The sequence below is a fragment of the Rutilus rutilus genome (assembly GCF_951802725.1).
Source record: "Rutilus rutilus genome assembly, chromosome: 12".
In the NCBI taxonomy this organism is placed as follows: Eukaryota; Metazoa; Chordata; class Actinopteri; order Cypriniformes; family Leuciscidae; genus Rutilus; species Rutilus rutilus.
In genome coordinates, this window is record NC_140217.1 from 26246166 (window position 1) to 26266934 (window position 20769).

Here is a 20769-nt window from a genome sequence, read left to right on the forward strand (position 1 = left end):
TCTGTCTTCTGAAGCATCTGAACAGCATAAGATCACAGCACTCTGCTCCGGACAGTGCACTCCTTTGTCCAGGGGTCAATCAGCTGTCTCCCGCTCTGAAACAACAGTTCACACGTACCCTGACAATTGAGGATTTGTCTGTAAAGAGGGAGAGAGAATGTGAGCGAGAAAGAGATGATGGGAGCAGATAAGAGTGAGGGCTCAGGAGAAAAAAGTATTTATCTCTCTCTCTCTCGCATCACTCTGCCCTTTTATCCTGCTATAAGAGAACATCAGTTCTCAGATGCTCTTTGATTTTGTCCACCTGAATGTACTTTGTTTCCTTTGACTGGACTTCACAACATTGAAGAAATTAGTGCAAAGTGCCCGTGCAAAATCAGTTTTGTGTGTGTGTTTTTAGTAATTGTTGGTTTGGTGTGTTTGAGTGCTCATTGTTACAATTACACAGCAAAAGTTCAGTGACATTTTTATTTGGGCATGGTAGAAAGCAAATACTGATACTGACATAGGCCTACAATAAATATGGAAAATTAAACTACACGATTGAGGGAGCAGGCTACACAGTGAACTGGCTACTACAAATGATGGCCGTGAAAGAGACTGTGAACGCATTGAATAGGATATGTTTAGTTGGTGAATAGCATAGGCTACTATTACACAGTAGCGATAACGTTAAGCGCACCAGAATAAAATAAAATAAAATAATAAGATTATACAGAATAAAATATAAAATTCAGAAATAAGCAGTGTAGCTGACTTACAGATTCAGTTAACATCCACAAATGAATAACCGCGACGATTCAGGGAGCAGGCTACACAGTGAACTCCGAGAAAACGCTACTTAAGCTCCGCTGCTTTCTTCAACCCTCTCTGTCTCTGGTCCTGCACTGTGCTCACTCAGTGTGTGTGTGAGAGGGGGAGTGGCCAGCTGTGCTTACTCAGTGTCAGTGTGAGAGGGGGAGTGGCCAGCTGTGCTCACTCAGTGTCCATGTGAGAGGGGGAGTGGCCAGCTGTGCTCACTCAGTGTCCGTGTGAGAGGGGGAGTGGCCAGCTGTGCTCACTCAGTGTCAGTGTGAGAGGGGGAGTGGCCAGCCCTGTGCTCACTCAGTCAGTGTGAGAGGGGGAGTGGCCAGCTGTGCTTAGTCTCAGTGTGAGAGGGGGAGTGGCCAGCTGTGCCCCCTCAGTGTCCGTGTAAGAGGGGGAGTGGCCAGCTGTGCTCACTCAGTGTCAGTGTGAGAGGGGGAGTGGCCAGCTGTGCTCACTCAGTCAGTGTGAGAGGGGGAGTGGCCCACGCTGTGCTCACTCAGTGTCAGTGTGAGAGGGGGAGTGGCCAGCCCTGTGCTCACTCAGTCAGTGTGAGAGGGGGAGTGGCCCATGCTGTGCTCACTCAGTGTCAGTGTGAGAGGGGGAGTGGCCAACTGTGCTCACTCAGTGTCAGTGTGAGAGGGGGAGTGGCCAGCTGTGCTCACTCAGTGTCAGTGTGAGAGGGGGAGTGGCCAGCACTGTGCTCACTCAGTAGGTGTGTTCGACATCGGCTGGATGTAACCGATCGACGAGAGTAGCCGCGTGCAGGCGGGGAGGAGCTGCAAACAGAGACGTGAAGTCGGACACTTTCTGGTTCCCGTACTGACCGCTCAAGTGGTGTCTGCATACTTTACCACAGCTGAAGTGAAATAAATGCAATATTTGCCAAATAATACACAGATGTTTCAGAGACATTTTCATTCAATACTTTATGTACTGCTTCATACAGCGTCTGTTTGAACAAGAATAAAGTTCAACATAAACTACTATCAATGAAGTGGAGTCTACGTTTTTTAATCAGTTTTAATTTGATAAACATGACACAATATAACATCGCAACTACATGAAAAGAGTGTTTACTGTTATAAAAAACTGATCTGTGAGCTTTAGAGGAACTAAAGGTGTTCGAATAAACACGAAACACACGTGATCGTTGTCATGCGGTGAATCCGGCCAATCGTGGAACAGCTGTGTCGTCATCAGAGCTCGTGCAGCCCAGTGCACCCGCTCTTGAGAAGCTGCGCTGGCTGAGTTCTCCGGCTACTCTCGAATCGCTCTCGCGGTACTTTGATGGCATACGTCACAGTCACGTGGCGTTGACGCTGTATCAAGGCGGACAAAATTTCTAACCGGCATGCACTGCTTCAAGTCAGCCGCCGATCGGTCTGCGCAGAGCTGCATGAAGTCGGACAAGCCTAGTGTCAGTGTGAGAAGGGGGGTGGCCTGCGCTGTGCTCACTCATTGTCAGTGTGAGAGGGAGAGTGGCCAGCGGCTAGAGCGGCAAAAGCCGATGTGTGCTTCTTTTACCGATATATTTAACAATATCTTTTGCATTTCTAATCCAAACAACGCCAAACTTGGCACTGCACTTACTCGTGTCCGTAGCAAGACACCTGTCAAGTTTGAAATCCATCGGACTAACGGTTCGAGAGATATGCGAATAACAGACAGACAGACAGACAGACGTTTCTGTACTTTTATAGATAAGTTAGATGTTGCATTTTTGGACCTACACTGTGATTTTGGTCACAGTTTTGCCATCTGAGACAATAGAGTGCTGCAGGGATGATGCATTTTTGTAGGCCAAAACCTGGAAACGAGTTAGCATTTTAGCACTTTCGTTTCCATCGTCCCGAAGTCAATGGGTTTTCGGAATGGGTTTTTGGTTAAATGGCTGTATTAAGGTCTGTGGTAAACTCAAGCTCAAGACACTTTCATGTTGTATTCTATGACATAAAATACATCAGTATTACCCCACTCGTGTCTTGATAAAGGTGGCTGCTAACAAGTGGCTAAATGGGACTACAGAGGCTGTAGGGGACGCTCTTACAAACTGTTTTATAACTCAAACTTTCAGGGAAAATGTTTTTTTTTAGATAAAAACAGTAGGGCTGTCAAACGATTAATTGCGATTAATCGCATACAAAATAAAAGTTTGTGTTTACATAATTTATGTGTGTGTACGGAGTATAATTATTTTCTATATATAAATACACACACATGCATATATATATTTAAGAAAATGTGTTATTTATATATAAAATATTTATATATAATATAAATTATATATAATATAAATATATATACACAGTATATACATGCAAATATTTCTTAAATATATACATGCATGTGTGTGTATTTATATATAGAAAATAATTATACACCGTACACACACATGTATTATGTAAAAACAAACTTTTATTTTGGATGCGATTAATCGCGATTAATCGTTTGACAGCCCTAAAAAACAGAAAGAGTTGGCAAAATCTTAGTGGTGGTGATGTTGAAGTCGTGGGACCATGGTGTAGTTTCTGGCGATTGTATTTATGCTTCAAAATTCATAAAAGTTGTGTTCACGAAAAATTGTAGGTCACATAAACTTTTGTTGATAACAGCTAGAGCTTTTTTTGTGATAATCCAAAAGTCTATGGAAAAATCCTATTGTTTTTTTTGTTTTGTTTTTGTCGAGGGAACCATTTTGATGCCAATTTTCAGGTTGCCCTACAAAATTACATCATCCCTGAACCACTCGAAATTGGCTATTTTATCATAATCCAAAATTTAAACATCTTTGATTGTTTATTGTGACATGATCATCAACGGCCAATCAATCACCTTCGTGATGAATCTTAGGCTACAACTAAGGTCTGTTTAAGTTGAACATTTTGAGTCACAGTCTTGAAGTGATTGCTCATACTAATAGGGAACAAATAGGAACACAATTTGAAATGGTACCACACAAACCCAGGAAAGTTGGCAGTGTATTGTCTGAATAATAAATAACACCAGGTAACATTTCAATGTTGCACGTCAATGAGGATGTCAGAACAGATTTTAAAATACTAGGTATCATACGCTTGCCGACTTTGTAAATGGTTACAGAGAAAAACATCATCGTGTATATCATGCTTCATACACTAAAACTACTGAGGATCACACACTGAAGTTCTTGTTTTCATTTCCATATAATTTAATATGTAATATGTCTTTCCTGACAAAGATCAGTATGGTGGATGTTACACATAATTTAATTAATTCATTGTTAGGAATGTCTTTGTCCTCCCACTCTTTGGTTTTCTGTTCTTCCTCTTTCATATTTGTGAAGAGATACCTACTCTGCCAAACTGACAAATAGGAACAAGTTTATATAAAATGCTTTCATTATTATGACTCACTCTTTCATAATAGCCCATATCTCATCTCTCATCTCACTATTCGCACACATCCCAACACAAACTCAAAACAACTATATGACGTTCCTCTAAAGTAGGCCCTTGAGGAACAGCACTTATTTGTGGAGAGCAACTGATCGTCTTCAGGTTACCTGTCACATGTTGGCTTTCCATGGCTTAATCACAGTGACTTGGAAGGAATAGAGAGCTGATGTAATGATTGATGTAAATTAGGTCAGCTCTTAAGGGAGACCCCGTTGTACCAACCAAAAGACTGGCACTTTACACAGAGAAAGAGAATCTTCATTTACATATTTCAAATCTAGCGCTTCTTCCTATTGGATACTTTGCTTTACAAAGCAATAACATACCTTTTTTATTTAAATAAAACAAAATTACCACTGTATAGAAACATCATAAGCAGGGACACAATTATTTGCATTTGAATTATTTGATTTCACTAGAATACTGAAAAGAAGTATTATCATTAAGTATTTCTGTCTGTTAAAATATCTACAACAAGAAACAATTTACTTGAGAAGATACACCACATAAGATTTTAAGCTTTGTTGGAGTGTATTTTGTCTTACAAACTTGTTTTAAAGGGATAGTCCACCCACAAATTAAAATTCTATCATCATTTACTTATCCATCCTTTACTTGTCATTGTAAATAAAATCTGTATGACTTTATTTCTTCTGTGGAACACAAAAGAAGAAAATGAGTCAGTGGGGTCCAAACAACATTGTATAATTGTAATGAGGGGAACACATAAGACATAAGCAGGATCAAAGCACATTTCACCTGTAGCATTTGTTAGCGCTATGCTAATGTTTTCACTTAATCTCATAATCATGCTTACTCATAACAGAAGGATTTGCTGTTTCTCACTGTCTCTTGTAAAAACAAGAGAAGCTAATCTGAGGGGAGACTGAAAGGATTATTTGGAATGCACACAGACAGGACTGCCAAGTTATGGTTTGGGGGCTCATCAAAATTTTAGGCCTTCATCTATATTTAATTTGGGTGGGGTTGTGATGTGACGTTCAACGTTCTTGAACTTTACCTGGTGTGTGTGTGTGTGTGTGTGTGTGTGGGCACTCAGTGAAGCTTGGTATTCCAGCAGTAGGCTATCTTGTGTAGCAAATTGAGGAATAAGATAAATAAATAGCATTTAGCCTAATCTGACCCAATGTTTGACTTTCGGACAAAATATTAATAACTAAGAGTTTTTAGTTTAGAACTTTCAAATTTGAACACAATATAGACACATCTTTATAGAATTCCAGACATTTTTCAGATTTCAAAAATGTATGTATAGGCTATAAAAAGAGTTAACCCTAATAACATATAGGCCTATTTGGGGTAATAATTGTATCATCTAATGTGCAAAAAAAAAATTTAGACCAAAGAAGAAGAACAAGATGTTTCATTACATTTCCATACTGGAAGCAATAACACATTTTTTTTTTTTTTGGACAATCCTTTTTCTCCACCCACACCTGGGATACCCATCCTGAGGTTCACTGCTCTCGTCATGCCCAGATCCTCCCCTGGCCCTCCGTCAACCGCACACCTGGACCACATCTGCCTGCCATTATGGTGTCTCATGATTCAAATCCAGTCATAACAGTGTCTTTCATACACAGCCCTATTTGCATATCACATGGATCCCTAGTATATTAGAAGTCATTATAATCATATATCTAATATTAATTATGCATATTAACGTATGTTTAAATATGTGTCATCCTAAGAAAGTGTGCTTCCCCAGTCTTGATTCCTCCATGGGGTTCTTCCTTATTAAAGCAAATAAATTCTGACCATGAAATAAGCTATTTGTGTCCATAACTGAAAAAAAAATATCAGTTAATACTTTAAAACACCCACAAACTTATTTAAAAAAAGTTTGTTTTGTCTCATAAATTGCACTTTTGACACACATTGCCTTGGTGTGGATTTGCATTCCAGAGCCAGAGACTGGATGGCCATTCCTGGGACTGTTCCAGATAAGAAACCGGAGAGAACTGATCAAAAACATTCCCAACATCAAACCCGTCTCCTCTGAAAGCTGTATGCTGCGTGTTCAAGGTCAGGTTTTTTTTTTCCCTCTCTTTGTTGGGATGGAGTATGGGAGTAATCATAAAGTCATGTGTACGTCATTTCTTTTGGCAAACATGCTGGACTTGTTAGCCTTTTTAAAAGATTTGTTTATCCAATGCCAAGGACTTTTTTTTTTTTTTACGTACCTTTGAAATGTGTGCAGTTCTATAATATAAAACATTCACATGAATACACACACAGACACTTTAATAGACAAGTATCCTACAGTCAGTGCACACTTTCCTAGAATATCCTGATGTTTGAAACCAAACTAACCCTACGCTGCCCTCTACTGGTAGCAAATGTTAAAAGCTCTGCAATAACCCGTATTTAAATGGCACAGTTCACCGCAAAATGAAAATATTGTCATCATTTACTCACCCTCATGTTGTTCCAAACCTGTATGAATTTCTTTCTTCTGTTGAACACAAATGAAGATCTTTTGAAGAATGTTGGTAACCAGACAGTTGATGGCACCCATTGACTTCCATAGTATACTATAGAAGTCAATGGCTACCATCAACTGTTTGATTACCAACATTCTTCAAAATATCTTATTTTGTGTTCAACAGAAGAAAGAAATTCATACTGGTACAAAACAAAAATAATGACACCAAGACCAAAATGTAATATTTAAATTTGGAATTTTAAATGATTTGGGGTACTTACACTGATGAATTTCATAAAATGTTGGATGCAGTTTATAAAAACATTAATAGAACTTTTGAAGAAAAATATGTTGACGTACGCTCATTAGAAATCATATCAAAACGCTAGAAAAAATGACATTGAACCAAGCTGTTTCTTTAAGTGGCTTTTATAATGTCAACACACTGTATGTTCAGACGTACAATAATAAGACTGCAATATTGATGAAAAATAGTGACAAATCATATAAAAATAAACCATTGATCTACAAATACGTTTTTCATGCATAACGTCTGTTCATGAAATGTCATGACGCATCATGAGATTGTCCAAAAGGCATTTTATAGGTCACAAGCAATCATGTCTTCACAAAACACTGTACCCTGCATAAAAGATAAATTCTTGATTGTCTTCAACACAGGAAAAGAGTGTCTTTGAAATAAACAGTTGCATAGCAACAAACCAAAATGAGAATGAACATGACATACAGCTGCTTGCTAAAAATGATCAAATCTGTTTAATCCCTGTTTCCGTGAAATGTCAAGAGATTAAACGAGAGAAGAAAGTTAACAAACATCAAATGAAAGCTACAAAATAGCAGGCACATACAGTATTACCGTGAGACAAATATAAAGAACTTCATTCAATCAGAGTCGCAGATTGACACTGACCTCTAGAGGAATTTTTAGGCATTACATTCTATAGGTAGTGAGGAGTTCGTGTTAGAAAAAAAGTTCTGCATCATTAATAAGACAGATTTCACATATGCTTTGCCAAACAGTGATGTGAAAAGTTTACGACTCATTTAGACGAATGCAATGCTATTCTGGCAGTTTAAAATATGCTCTTGAGTAAGGCACATATAGAGTAGGCCTATACAAAGAAACCTTCTGGTTACCTGAATTTCAGCTATATTATGGCCTTACAGGCAACATTTAATGGCCAAATAATCTGGGCTGCATCCGAATGCTGAACAATGCTGCATGCGAAGGTAGGAAGGCAAAAAAGGCATGTCCCAATCCAATGATTGTGACACATCCTGTCTTAATACCTTCTTCTGCTTATGATGTCCCACTATCCTGTGCGTGTGATTTCATGACAGTTGAACTAAAAGGAAAAAAATTACACCAGAAAGTTGCGGTTAGCAGTCAGTTTTGACTGAAATTAGTATCTAGAATAAGTTCTCAATCTTTGCTGTAAGAGGCACCTTCGAAACACGTTGTCCTAGAAGTCATTGGCTTACAGGGCAACAAGTCAGCTGCCTAAGCTTTCGGACGTCGCTCTGATGTGTCTCGTGTTGAAATCATTTGAATAACACCACAGTAACAGAAGAATCTCACACACATCGTCTCCCACAAGTACACATGCCTGAATTCCGAATAAAATGCAGGCACATATGGTGGCCATAATTAAAGCAACATCTTTTTTTCATATTAAGGCATTGGTGATATATATTTGCACAATTATTCCCTTAATTCTTCTTTAGGGTTAGATTTCAATGCAATATTCAGCTCATTCAATATGTCCAAAATGCTATGACGGAACAGAGACCAAGGCATTCAGAAGCCTTCCGGGTCAAAAGGGATGACAAAGCAACAGCTCTGTCGAAAATAACCTTGAAAGGGCATCATCACTGGTTAAAAAAAAAGAAAAAAGGGCCTTTTAAGGCTGTTCTGCCACGTTTAGTCATATTGAGCCGAAAAAAGTGGCATGAAGCTTCACAGAGAATATGTGAATATACAAGTTTCCTTTAAGACACATTTATAAAACAACATTAAAATATAAAATTTCGCATTTTGTTCAGGCTATTTTATATTTACAAGGAAGAAGAAAAAAAAAAACATTAAAATATCAATAATTATCAATATACAGGACAAAACATCATGTATTCATAAATCGGCAGTAATGATGGATTCACTGTACATCAGTCTGTTAGTGTCAGCCAGCAGCGCTGCCTGACTTTGGTCTATTTGCATGGCCTTCTGTGCAAAATGTCCAAAAACTGGCATTGTGCCGCCCGTCATTGCTGTCATGGGCGTCAGAGTGACACAATGAGAAAGCAAGGGTGTGTTGGCGTCATGATTCGAGCCTGTGGAGGGGACGCTGGTCACGTGACCCGTGCTGGTTGAGCCGCTGGCGCTGCTGGGCGACCGGCTCTTTGGCGGAGGGCAGTGTTGCACCACCTGTGGAGGGCCCTGAGATGTGGCGAAATGGGCTGCTGGGAAGGCAGCATAGCCAGGTGGGATAGGGTATCCGTTCACAGGTATAAAACGCTGGTTCTGTGGCATCTGAGCCATGAAGCCCGCGATTTGTCCCGGCGGGAGGGTCTGCGGAGCTCCGTAGATGTATCCGGCGTAGCGCGGGCTGCTGAGGTTGCTGACGGGGCTGGCGCTCAGAGAGGTAGTCTGGGTGGTGGCGTTGCCTCCAGATGGTGTGCTGGAGCTGGCGTGGGAAGACAGACCCTCCCAAGCACGGAGTCGGCTGTGTATGTCTTTAAATCTGGGCCTGCGAGCGGGACCCTCCTGCCAGCACTCTGTCATCAGAGCATACATGCGAGGAGGGCAATCCTCCGGGCAGGGCAGCAGCTGCTTTTTCCGCACCATCTCTATCACTTCCTGGTTGCTGAAACCGTAATAGGGCTGCAGGCCGAAGCTGAAGATCTCCCACAGAACCACACCGAATGCCCAAATGTCAGAGTCGGTGGTGTACTTCCCGTAAACGATGGCCTCCACCGACATCCAGCGAATAGGAAGGAGCGTTTTGGGTTGGACTCTGAAATAATCAGAGGCGTAGATATCTCTGGACAAGCCTAGATCAGAGATCTTGATGTGGAGCTGCTCACCAACCAGGATGTTTCTCGCCGCAAGGTCTTTGTGGACGAAAAAATGGCTTGCGAGGTACTCCATCCCGGCTGCAACCTGAATGGCCATGTGCAGGAAGTCCGCATGGTCGAGGCTGGACTTGACGGTACCGTCTTCGTCGCTACTGCAGCCCACATCTGAATGGGGAGAGCGCATGATGAGGAATTCGTGGAGGTCCCCTTGGGCCAGGAACTCGAAGAGCATGCAGACAGGCTGCTCTTGGGTCACGACACCCAGAAGACAAACCACATTGGGATGATGAAGTTCTGCCAGGACAGATGCTTCCTGCTGGAAATCCTCCCAGTGTTGTGCACTTGAGATGTCCTTCAGTGTTTTTATGGCCACTAGCTGAGCGTGTTCCATGCCTGGCAGGTACAGGTGGCCTTTGTAGATCTTACCAAAGGAGCTCTCGCCCAACTCCTCCATGAAGCGCACTGCAGACAGAGGAAGCTCTTTGGCTTTACTCTAGAGAAGAGAAGGAAATAGAAAGGTAAGTATGGGGTGGTAAATTTGTCTTTTCATAGTAGCAGTTTTAGCCTTATTCTTTCATCTTTTGCTCTGTTGCTGAAACACAAGACGTTACAACCTCAACCATTGACCACAGACATGCATAAAATCGGTTTGCTCTTAAAATATTCTGACTGTCATGTACATTTATGTGCTTGGCAGACGCGGTCTTACCACTTACACGACAGTCACTATGATTCTATACTCTTTTATCCCCTATATGCGTGATATAGATGTAAGGAACAAGCATAATGCTGTGGGATTGGTTTGGACAAGACTCTGGATCATGAAACAGGAAATAAAAAAAAATGATAAAAGCTACACCGCTACATTTAAAGGAGACATGAATACTGCCAAATAAAAGATAAGAGTCTCTTTTTTGTTGAAAGAAGCAGCTGTTTCGTGTTAGCGTCAACTCTGCCTGAGGCTAAACATGTCTCATCCCTGGTTTGGATATTACTTGAGTGAGTGCATGACCTTTGTATGACCTTAGTTTGAACTTTGGGCTGCAGCTGAGACTGTAGATGAGAGGTCTCAATGTGTTATAGATACAAACAGCACTTCATGGTGTCAAAAGGTCTGATTAATACTGGAACTGACAGGGACTAGCATCATCTCTTCAAAATATTTGTTTGTAAAAATGTCACTTTAATCAGTGACCAAGACGAAAAAGCAGGGAAAAACAATTTTCAAGCGAAAATCTCATTTGAATCTGCTTTGAATGATCCAAGCGAAATGATAACAATATGATTATTTTTAGATTCCTCTCCGGGCCTGGAAGAGATTGCCTCCATATGCTCATCCCTCCTGCCATTTTGCCTCCTGTTTGTGCAGCCCCCTTAACCCCACCCCATCACCCAGGAATGCACACTAATTCAAACCTTATGGCAATGCCCCACAATTCCAATGGACAAAAAGTATAAGAATAAAAATCTAAATCGGTGCGCTGATAGCGCTGTTTATTTTCACGTGTGGTCTGTGTTGTTTTACCACCCGATTCACTAAAGGAATTAGGCCAATCAGTAATGACTTAAACATTTATTACCGAGCATTTACCGCCTGGATTGTGGGTGGCAAGTGAAGTTGCATTTCAAATGATCACTCAGAGTTAGTTCTGATCTGTTAGCAGTAACATCTCACCTTTGGTTTGTAGGCCGTGAGCATGGACATCTCCACGTTCTGGCCACGGACGGGTTTGGGCTGGCGTGGCGCTGGTGGACGTGAGGCTTTCTGGTTGTTTCGGCACACACAAATGAAGAAGAACAGCAGGGCGATGGCCAGCGGTATAGCCACGCTTGGTACCAGGATGTACAGGATCCCCATACTGCTGCCCCCATGCTTTGGCAAATCTGAGGACAAGCAATACATCTTTTTTTTTTTAACTAAATATGATAATTTTGTTTTGACAACAATAAAAATGTGTTTTGGAGTAAAATCATCCACAGATTAGATTACCCAAGAATGACTATATTCAGAAAGGAATACTATCATACCGCAAACTATACCATACTGCATACTAATTTTCTAAATAGTGTGTAAAACACTTTCTGTAATCTTGCTCTTGATCTCATTACATGCATGTTCGATCAGTGGCTGGCACCCAGTTATCATATCAGAGCTATTTTGCATTTTAACCAAATTATGTGAAAGAATATTTGACCTTTTGGCAGTTAATCATTGGAAGCCAAAATCAAAAACGAAACTAAAACACAGCCCTAAATCATTCTTGAGAGCAAGGGGGCCCCCTGGTGGTTCAGGGGCCCTACACAAGTTGCGTATTTTGCGTATAGGGAGGACCAGCACTTGTCAATACAAGCAGGGCGTCTCACCACATGGAGGAATGTCGCAGAGCTCCATGTGCACACTCTCATCTAGGGTGAAGCACCAGGGAGCGTCGTGCTTGTTGCCAGGGTTGCGACAATAGGAATGTCCCCCGTTGAGCTCTGGGTAACGCATGGCCAGGAAGGTGTGGCTGTGGGGATACTGCGAGTTCCATGGTTGACACTGTCGACCAGATTTAGTCACGCTGACTGTGCCGCGGTAGTCTGAACCACTGTTGTTGTAACATTTGTGGCCTAAAATAGGAGAAACGAAGAGAATTTATTTCATTTTCTATAAAATGACAAATCTTTTTTTTTTAACTACACAAAATTCTTACTTTTAATTATGGTCTCAGCTATTGGAATGCCTATTCTCATGCAGTTGGCAGCATCGGGGCTGTCCGAAGCGGCAAGGTCTTCACAGTTGGGCAGTTTGAGACGTTTGAGGATGAGAGGGTTGGAGCGAGCGATGATGTACTCAGTCTTACACAGGTCGTTTTCCAGAATCTCACACTCGTCCTTGCATAAATCCCGTGGTTTGTCCATGCCAGAGCTGCGGTCACATGTTGGGAAGGCAAAATGGCACAGGGAGGGAATAGCAAACTGGGAGCAGCGATCTGACAGGTGATTGGAGGTGCCAATCATAGTGAACGCCGCTGGGAAAAAAAAACAGAAATAAGTCTTTTATACAGTGTTTTTTTCCAGATTTGAAAACAGGAATGAGCCATTGTGGACTCGTGTATTCGAGGGAAATGATATCTTACACACAAACAACAAAGAGACAAAAGTTCCAGTGAATTGTTGTGGTTTCGCAAGAAGTTGTGTGATTCAAAAACAAATTGACTGCTCACTCTAACCACAGTGAATGCCTGTGTTCTTAAATGGCTACAATTGAAAACTTTCTCACAGAAAACAAAAAACTTAGGCCAGTTAACATGTGCATGATACTAAGATTTAGCCATGGAAAAAATTTCTCTTAAAAAACAGTAAGGTGCTGTAGTATAGTGATGGTATCTGATGTCATACCATGCCACATATATAAGATGGTACTGATATTGAATGAATGATTACTGAATGATACTATACTCACGTAGCATGGAATTTACAGGGTAATTTAAAGAGTACACAAGCTAGCTGTTTTGATTTAAACAGCTGCGTTTCGGTTGAACTGTACAATATATATAGTCAGGGCCAGATTTACCTCATATTGTGACACAGGAAAAAACTAATTTTGAAAGGATTGGAGGACTACCTGTGATTTGGGTCTCAATCTCGCCCTGCATCTGCAGCGAGTCTACGAAGATACTCCTGTTTCCTATGAAGCGAGCACACGCAATCCCTCTGTACGGCTGGCAGAAACCTTCCTCGTCAAAATCCTCTCTAAAAACAAAATAAAAATGAAATGTTCATGTTAATTATGGTCAGTAAATTTAGCAGGCTTTAAAACATAACATCCAGTCCAAACTCCCCTACTTTGGCTTTCATCACAGCATTGTAGTTTTAATTATTTATTTTGGCAGAAGGGGATTCCTATAAGGCTGTAATTCTAACTCCAAACACTAGAGGGCAATACGCGCCACTGGATCACGTGCAATCCCACAGAGCCAAATTTGCCATGTTTTATCAGCCCTATACAATACAAACCCAACATATGAAAAATACATTCAAATGGAATATAATACAGACCTGGATATATCATTTAAACCATTCAACATTTCATAAATAATAAAAAAGATGTTTTGTTCTGTGTCTGCACATAATACCCTGTAATTTAAACCATATGAACGAGTGGTTCTCTCAAAAGCGTATGTCATCCATATATACACTATGAGAAAGAGGCAAAGACTGAGTCACTGCTGGACTCCAGTGATTTGCAGTGCGGTAAACCGAAACAATTTGACTTAATAATGTGTTTGATAAAATGAGAGAAAACAATGATCAGGTTATGAACAGTTCAAATAAACAGACAACATTTGAAAAAAAAAAATTCTATTAAAATGGTTGGTGGTGTTAATGAAAAGCAGGTGTGTGAAAGGTCAGAGGTCAAAAGTCAAAGGAGTGTCTGAGAAGCAAACGTCAACCCAGACATTAGCACTCAATCTGGCTATGTTTGCAATGGAATACAAGCTTACTATTTATTGAATACTGAACATTTACTGCATACTACCCACTAGTCTTTAAAAATAGTATGTGAAAGAATAGGTATTATCCTATGGTCTTACATATTATAAGAGATTTAAACAGTAGTTTATTACATTTTTGTCACATGACCATGTTGCAGTAGTTCAATATAGGGTAGAGTGGGGGAAAACGCCCCCCTGGGGTAAAACGCCCCCCACCTGTTTTTCCCAAAATGATCACTAAAAGTAGTCGAGATACATTTTTACTGTTGCTATGCACTACGTTGATAACGGGGATATACAAATCTCTATGGAGAAGCTGACACCAGCGACATATTTTAAGAGAAGAGGATTACAGGGTAAATGCTATAATTTTCAGATATTAGTAAACAAGTGTTTAATACAATATTGTTCTGCAGGATATCGCAGTGATGTATGATAGATGAATAGTGAAGTCTGTAGTTTGAGATCATATGGTATTTATAAGGAATATAATTATATTAAAAATTTATTTAATTTTTTTTAAAAGTCATAGCTTGTGGGGTAAAACGCCCCCTACGCTGAGGGGTAAAACGCCCCCCTGGGGGCATAGTTTCTCTCTATCATAATTACTATAATAAAATATTTATGTCTATCAAATCCTTTGTTTTACACTTAATGCAGTATAACTAGGTGGTAAAATCTAAATATTTGAACAAAACATGAAAAAATTACCTCAAGTGAGCATTAACTAGCTAGCTTGCTAGCAAAGTTAGCTCACTGATGGAAGGTAGTTAAATTTGGCTATTTTGGACATTGCTGAAATAAATATTAATATATATACATGTTGATACAATACTTGCCTTTTACTTTTAGAGATTAAAAACTATTGTCTGTTAATTTTGCTGTTGATCTATGAAGCAAACTGGTTGGTAAGAAAGGGGGCATTTTACCCCACCGCTGGGGCAAAACGCCCCCTTTGTACAAAAATATTTTCAGTGAAAATACTAATTAATTATGAAGGCTGAGCAATTTTAATATTTGGTGAATAACTCCTGCCATAGTCACTCAAAACCGGGATGGAAATTCTAGTCACATTTATGTTTTGTTTCACTGTAACGTCACACTTTCCTTAAGGGGGGCGTTTTCCCCCACTCTACCCTATACATTATCTTTCAAAAGTTCGTGGTCGGAAGTATTTTTTTTATGTTTTTGACAGACGAAGTTATGTTCACCAAGCTTAATATTCAGCAGCCAATTGCTCCAGTCTTCAGTGTCACATGATCCTTCAGAAATCATTCTAATATAGCCTACTGATTTAGAGCTAAAAAAACCCTTGAAAACTGTTGTGAAAATATATATATATATATATTTTTTGTTGTAACAATATAAAAGTCTTTACTCTCACGTTTGACCAATTTAATGCATCCTTGCTGGATAAAAGTATTATTTTCTTAAATATCGCACTGACCCCAAACCTTAGAATGGTAGTTACACGCTAAAAGTACAGTTCTGTTTTGTAAGAGTGAAAAAGTTTAATTAAAATGTTTTTGTCCTGTCAAGTTTCATGTAAAAACAGTTCAATCTAAAATTCAGAAACAGATACAGACTGTGCAGAAAAGCTTCCCAGCTCTCCAGCATGTGTGTCACAGGAGAAGGCATTGGTAACTGTGGCCACCCACAGAAAGCTAAATGACAAGGAGGAACAGTTGTTGTGGAGAATTACAACCTATTTTTGCATAATATTAGTTTTTTTCCCAAACTCTCTCTTCCTGTCTTGCGCACGCACACACACACGAACACACTCGAGTCAGTTCATCTGCGTGCATGTGTTTTGTGTGTTTGCGTTTCTTGCTAAGCGAGGGGTTTGTTTGTGTAAACAGAAGGAAGTCCAGGGCATTTCTTTACTTGTCAGTGCCATTTGGAAGTGAGTGATAATTAAAGGAAAAGTGTGAGCTGCAACACAAACAGTTGACTGAGCCGTGACAGTGATGCAACAAGAACAAGAGAAGGTTCTTAGCACACACACACACACAAACATGATATGCTTTTCAACATGCTCTTCAGATCCAGCACATCGTGGAATTCCTACAGGATTCTCAAACTCTCCTGCTAAACCTATTGAGTCAAGACAGGAAGGAGTGAGGAGTCTAAAAATGCTCCCCTGTGTGCTGAGTAGCAGAGAAATCAACATGAGAAAGATGCACATTAAACATTACCAAGATGGATGTCTAGTCCTTCAGGGTGTCCTATTCTTGAGGGTGTGTAGCCAAAACCATCCGCAAACAATTAAACAAAGGGGCCCAAAACTCTGAAGAACAGAGGAAAAGGTTTTATGTTGTATCTCTCTAATTTAATACTTTATTCATTTAATTTTTAATGAAAATTTAAACAAGAATTTTAGAGTTTCTTATTATTTGTTGTACCCTTTTGTTTTAATGAAAGCAGCAGTCAAACTGACATCTAAGCCAATTTCTACAGCATAAGAACAATTATGAGATATTACGATAATTCATAATGATGAGATGAAAAGTCAAAATTGTTAGATGAAGTCAAAATCATTGAAATGATAAGATTATGGGAATTCTAAGACATAATTATGAGATGAAAAGTCAAAACGATAACATGAAAAGTCGAAATTGTGAGATATTAAGTCAATTATGACAAATGTTTGACGTCATAATTATGACTTAATAATGACTTAATATCTCAAATTTCAACTTTTTAACTCATCATTATGATTTACCAAAGCATTATTTTTGATTATGTGATAAGATATGTGAAAGTGCAACATGTTCCTGGATCAACATCTTCTTTTGATCCTGGAATAACATTTAAATCAACCAATCAGGGAAGTTTACAGTTTCTGTCAAGTTTAGGCTTACAATCCGGGTTAGGTGCTTCTACATCAGTGTTATTCACCTATCATTTCCCTCTGATTTTGGGTATAATTTATGGGTAGGTTTAGGTATTGGGGTAGGGATATGGTTAGTATAAAATTCAGACAGGAATGTTGTTCCAGGATCAATAAAATATGTTGACCCAGGAACACAAATCAGGACGTCAGGAAATGGAGCTCTATAGACATGAACTCCACAAGTTTGTGTAAAGCCTGATAATGTTATCCAGCACAATTTGAGGATGATAAATGGAGAAAAAAGATCCTACTACATGTGCATGCTTACATGCAGAAGAAAATCTGTGGTGACAAACAACAGGAGAAGATCTTTGCCTGATGTCTTGGTCGAGAAGTCAGCTATTTCAACATCATACCTCTTTTTGACGCATGTGGAGGGGGGTCAGCTGATCACCAGATGATTTAGAATTAATAACCTGGACCAAACAATGGCGTGATTTAAAACATTGAGCATTGTTAAGAAGCTAAGCTCATGAAGATGTCAGTGCTGCATACTAACACGGTAAGGAGAATGGATTTGTGTCATCAGTGTTACTGTATATGCCCTGGAGTCCAATATACAGTATATATATATCAAGATATTCCCCTCTGGAAAGCATCTCCAATCTGCCTGGCCTGAAGCCTCTTCCATCTTTTTAGGAACTCTCCCTCCTCCATCCATTAAGGAGTCAAAAACACCTCTTTAAGACGTTTACTAATCTTTTTTTTCTTCTCGTGCCATATGCCGCTCCACTTAAAAAGGAGCTATAGCAGGGAGGTTGATCAGTTGATCAGTAAGGACAGTGAGATACTCTGTTTGGGATCTGAAAGCCATGCTGTGCAGAAATGTGATTTTGAAGCAGATCTTACTGCTGACGCCTGATTTTATGAACAGATATTTCCAGTTAGTCCATTTTAAGATCAAGAGGCTCACTGGCCTACATTAAGAAAACTAATTGTAGATAAGCTCACTTTCAGGTCTCCCACGATCATGGAAAACATGTGATTTCCAGCTCTGGACACATTATGGAAATTATTAAGTTTCTTAAATAGTAAAGTAAAACTGGTCCACATGATTTCATCAGTCTGTCTGCTGATGGACTTTTGTACACTACAAAGAGTGGTTCCTGAAATACAAATGGAAATCTGGATTAATCTTTATGAAATTTAAGATCAAGGAAAAGTCATGAAAATGCATTGAACCCTGTACTTCTCTTTATTCAATCAAGCACTTTTATAATTAAACTATTAAAACCAGCTTCTTTTAATTCATAATCACTAAGACTGAAAATACACTAAGACTCTTGTATAATGTTGAAAATTCATGTTTAGTTGAATTAGTTGACTTCTCTCTACCTACTTGTATATGTGAAGCACAGTATATTTTCCAATAATTTGTCCCATAACAAGCTCACAATGTTTTTTCCATGACTAAAGGATCCCTCCTACACTCTAGTGTTAGATCATTTCTCTTTAATATTTTATGGGCTCCACTGTGATGCATGTGCTTAGAGTTTCTGATCTCATCCAAATTCATGTCATACTTTATGTGCATATATAAAGTTATTACATGCACCTCTGGAGTTTCTAATACTCAATATTTTCATCTCAGATACAATACCATGAAAGCAATGATGGTGCTTGCATTTCATTACTCAATGACTGTGTGCTTGCCATTTCATGCAGTATGAATGCTAATGTCCATATTATGCTATTTTGATGAAACACTTTCCAAAACATCTTAACTTTGTTGTTACAGTTAGTAAGTATGAGGGCATTCCAGAGTAGTGTTTGAGTTTGTAAAATTGAGCGTTTCATTGGCTATGTCTCTGCACACACACACACTCTTTGAGGTTGGGAAGTGTAGGACACATAAAAGCTTGTATAATGGATTATAAAAGACTAGGCTTGAGAAATAATTTTGAAAAGAGAAGATACAATTCACAGTCAGGTATTCTCCTCAGATAAAGTTTGACCTGGGTCAGTGGCAATATATTTAACAATGGGGAGAATATGAGTAACAGTGGACTGGTTTGTCCCTGATAAACGGGGGGCCTGTGGTCCGTGACTGCATCTCGGGAGGAAGGGAAAGACAGCCACCAAGGGACTCTCATTAGGAGCCTCGAAGTAAAAGAGGAAAGAGTCCTCATGTTACACTACCACAATAGCAGCCTCTATTACAGAAGCAAAGGACACAACCCTGCGACCCCTGAGATCGCCCAGAAAGAGAGAATCAGGGCATGCAAACTACAGTCAAAGTCTAGGCACGTGATCTGAGCAGAGAGTAAAAAAATCGAAATGGTCATCATGAAATGTCAGTGGTTTTGACTATTGAAATGGTGGTATCCTGACAGCTCTGCATCCATCAACATCTGACAGAAGCCTGATTGACTGTGCAATTAAATCTATGATCTATAGTTCAGGAACCCAGAAGATTATCTGCCCCATCTCTTCACTCCGCATTAACCGTGTCACATCCCCTGAGAGTACCGCTGAGGCTCGGGCTCCAGTTTCTCAATTTAAAGGTCCACGTCCACTGGGTGCAACTGCTGCCGTTGAAACAAATAATCTGGATATTGTCTGTACGAGTGTATTATAACCCCCACAGATGATTTGTTTATACAATGTGCAGTTGAGTGATTTTCTAAACAAAAGAGGGCAGAAAGGTCAAGCTGTTAGGAGCCCATTAGGACGGGAGGTGACAACGTACGTGGCGCAAAATAGTCTATGTTTGTTTTTCTAGTCACTGAGCCACAATGTGTACTGATCGTTCAATAACAAACAGAGCTGACTAGACAAGGTGTGACAACAAGTGATTAGGGGAAGTAAGCAAAGAATGAATTGCATCACCTGATAGTGTTGTTTATTTGCACATTTCAGCATCCAATACACTAAAGGAATTATGCCAACTAGGTATCGGCGCAAACACACCCACAAAATTACTGCTTAAGACAATTTGCAAGGCGAAATTCCCCATCTTGTAGACCAGCTCTGAGGCTTGTTTGTGGAGGATACAGCAGGCTATCACAGTATTTATGAAAATGAATGGTGTTATCTGTCATTTAATGAGTCTCAAACATACACAGCTCTTAACCCTTAAACGCATACCTTGGGTCTTTAGTGACCCGGGATGTCATTCACTACCCTCCTCCTATTCATTTTTTAAAGTTAGACATCAACCTTCTTAGTATTCCTCAATCAATTCATTATAAACAATATGACAATACAATTATAAAAGAATGCCTGTTGTCCCATTCATTTTTGTAAAAACTGTATAGAGTTGCCAACGACCCGAGGTGTAAAAGTATATTTTTTCTGCACAACAATAATTGAATCTTTGATGACTGAACAAGTGCAATTCACCTTTATTCCACAAGGTGACAATGTCTGATACAAAATGATGAACTGACGTTTCATTCATAGTTACCGCAGGCAGAAAACAAAAGAATAGAAAGTATCATCAGCGATTTACTGCAGAGCAAGTACTAAACGCAATCAAATATTAGTGTCAGTCACTGATAGAGGATCTGGTGAAGTAGCTGTCAGCAATCAAAATATTGATTTTGAAAATGTTGTAAATGATATGTAAAAGAATATGTTTGAGATGGCGAATATGAGGCAGATGCTGAATGAACTGGG

At 39.6% G+C, this 20769-nt stretch overlaps 1 protein-coding gene across 1 annotated transcript in view; it reads right to left on the reverse strand.

Moving 5' to 3' along the window:
• Positions 1–7107: 7107 nt before the first annotated feature.
• ror1 (receptor tyrosine kinase-like orphan receptor 1) overlaps positions 7108–20769 on the reverse strand; it is a 111657-nt gene continuing 97995 nt past the window's right edge. The window contains exons 5-9 of the mRNA XM_084426772.1: positions 13388–13515; positions 12474–12791; positions 12145–12390; positions 11456–11664; positions 7108–10273 (exon numbers count right to left, since the gene is read on the reverse strand). Coding sequence (XP_084282898.1) covers positions 8837–10273; positions 11456–11664; positions 12145–12390; positions 12474–12791; positions 13388–13515 — 2338 coding nt within the window. The 3' untranslated portion in view covers positions 7108–8836. The remainder of the gene's footprint in view (positions 10274–11455; positions 11665–12144; positions 12391–12473; positions 12792–13387; positions 13516–20769) is intronic.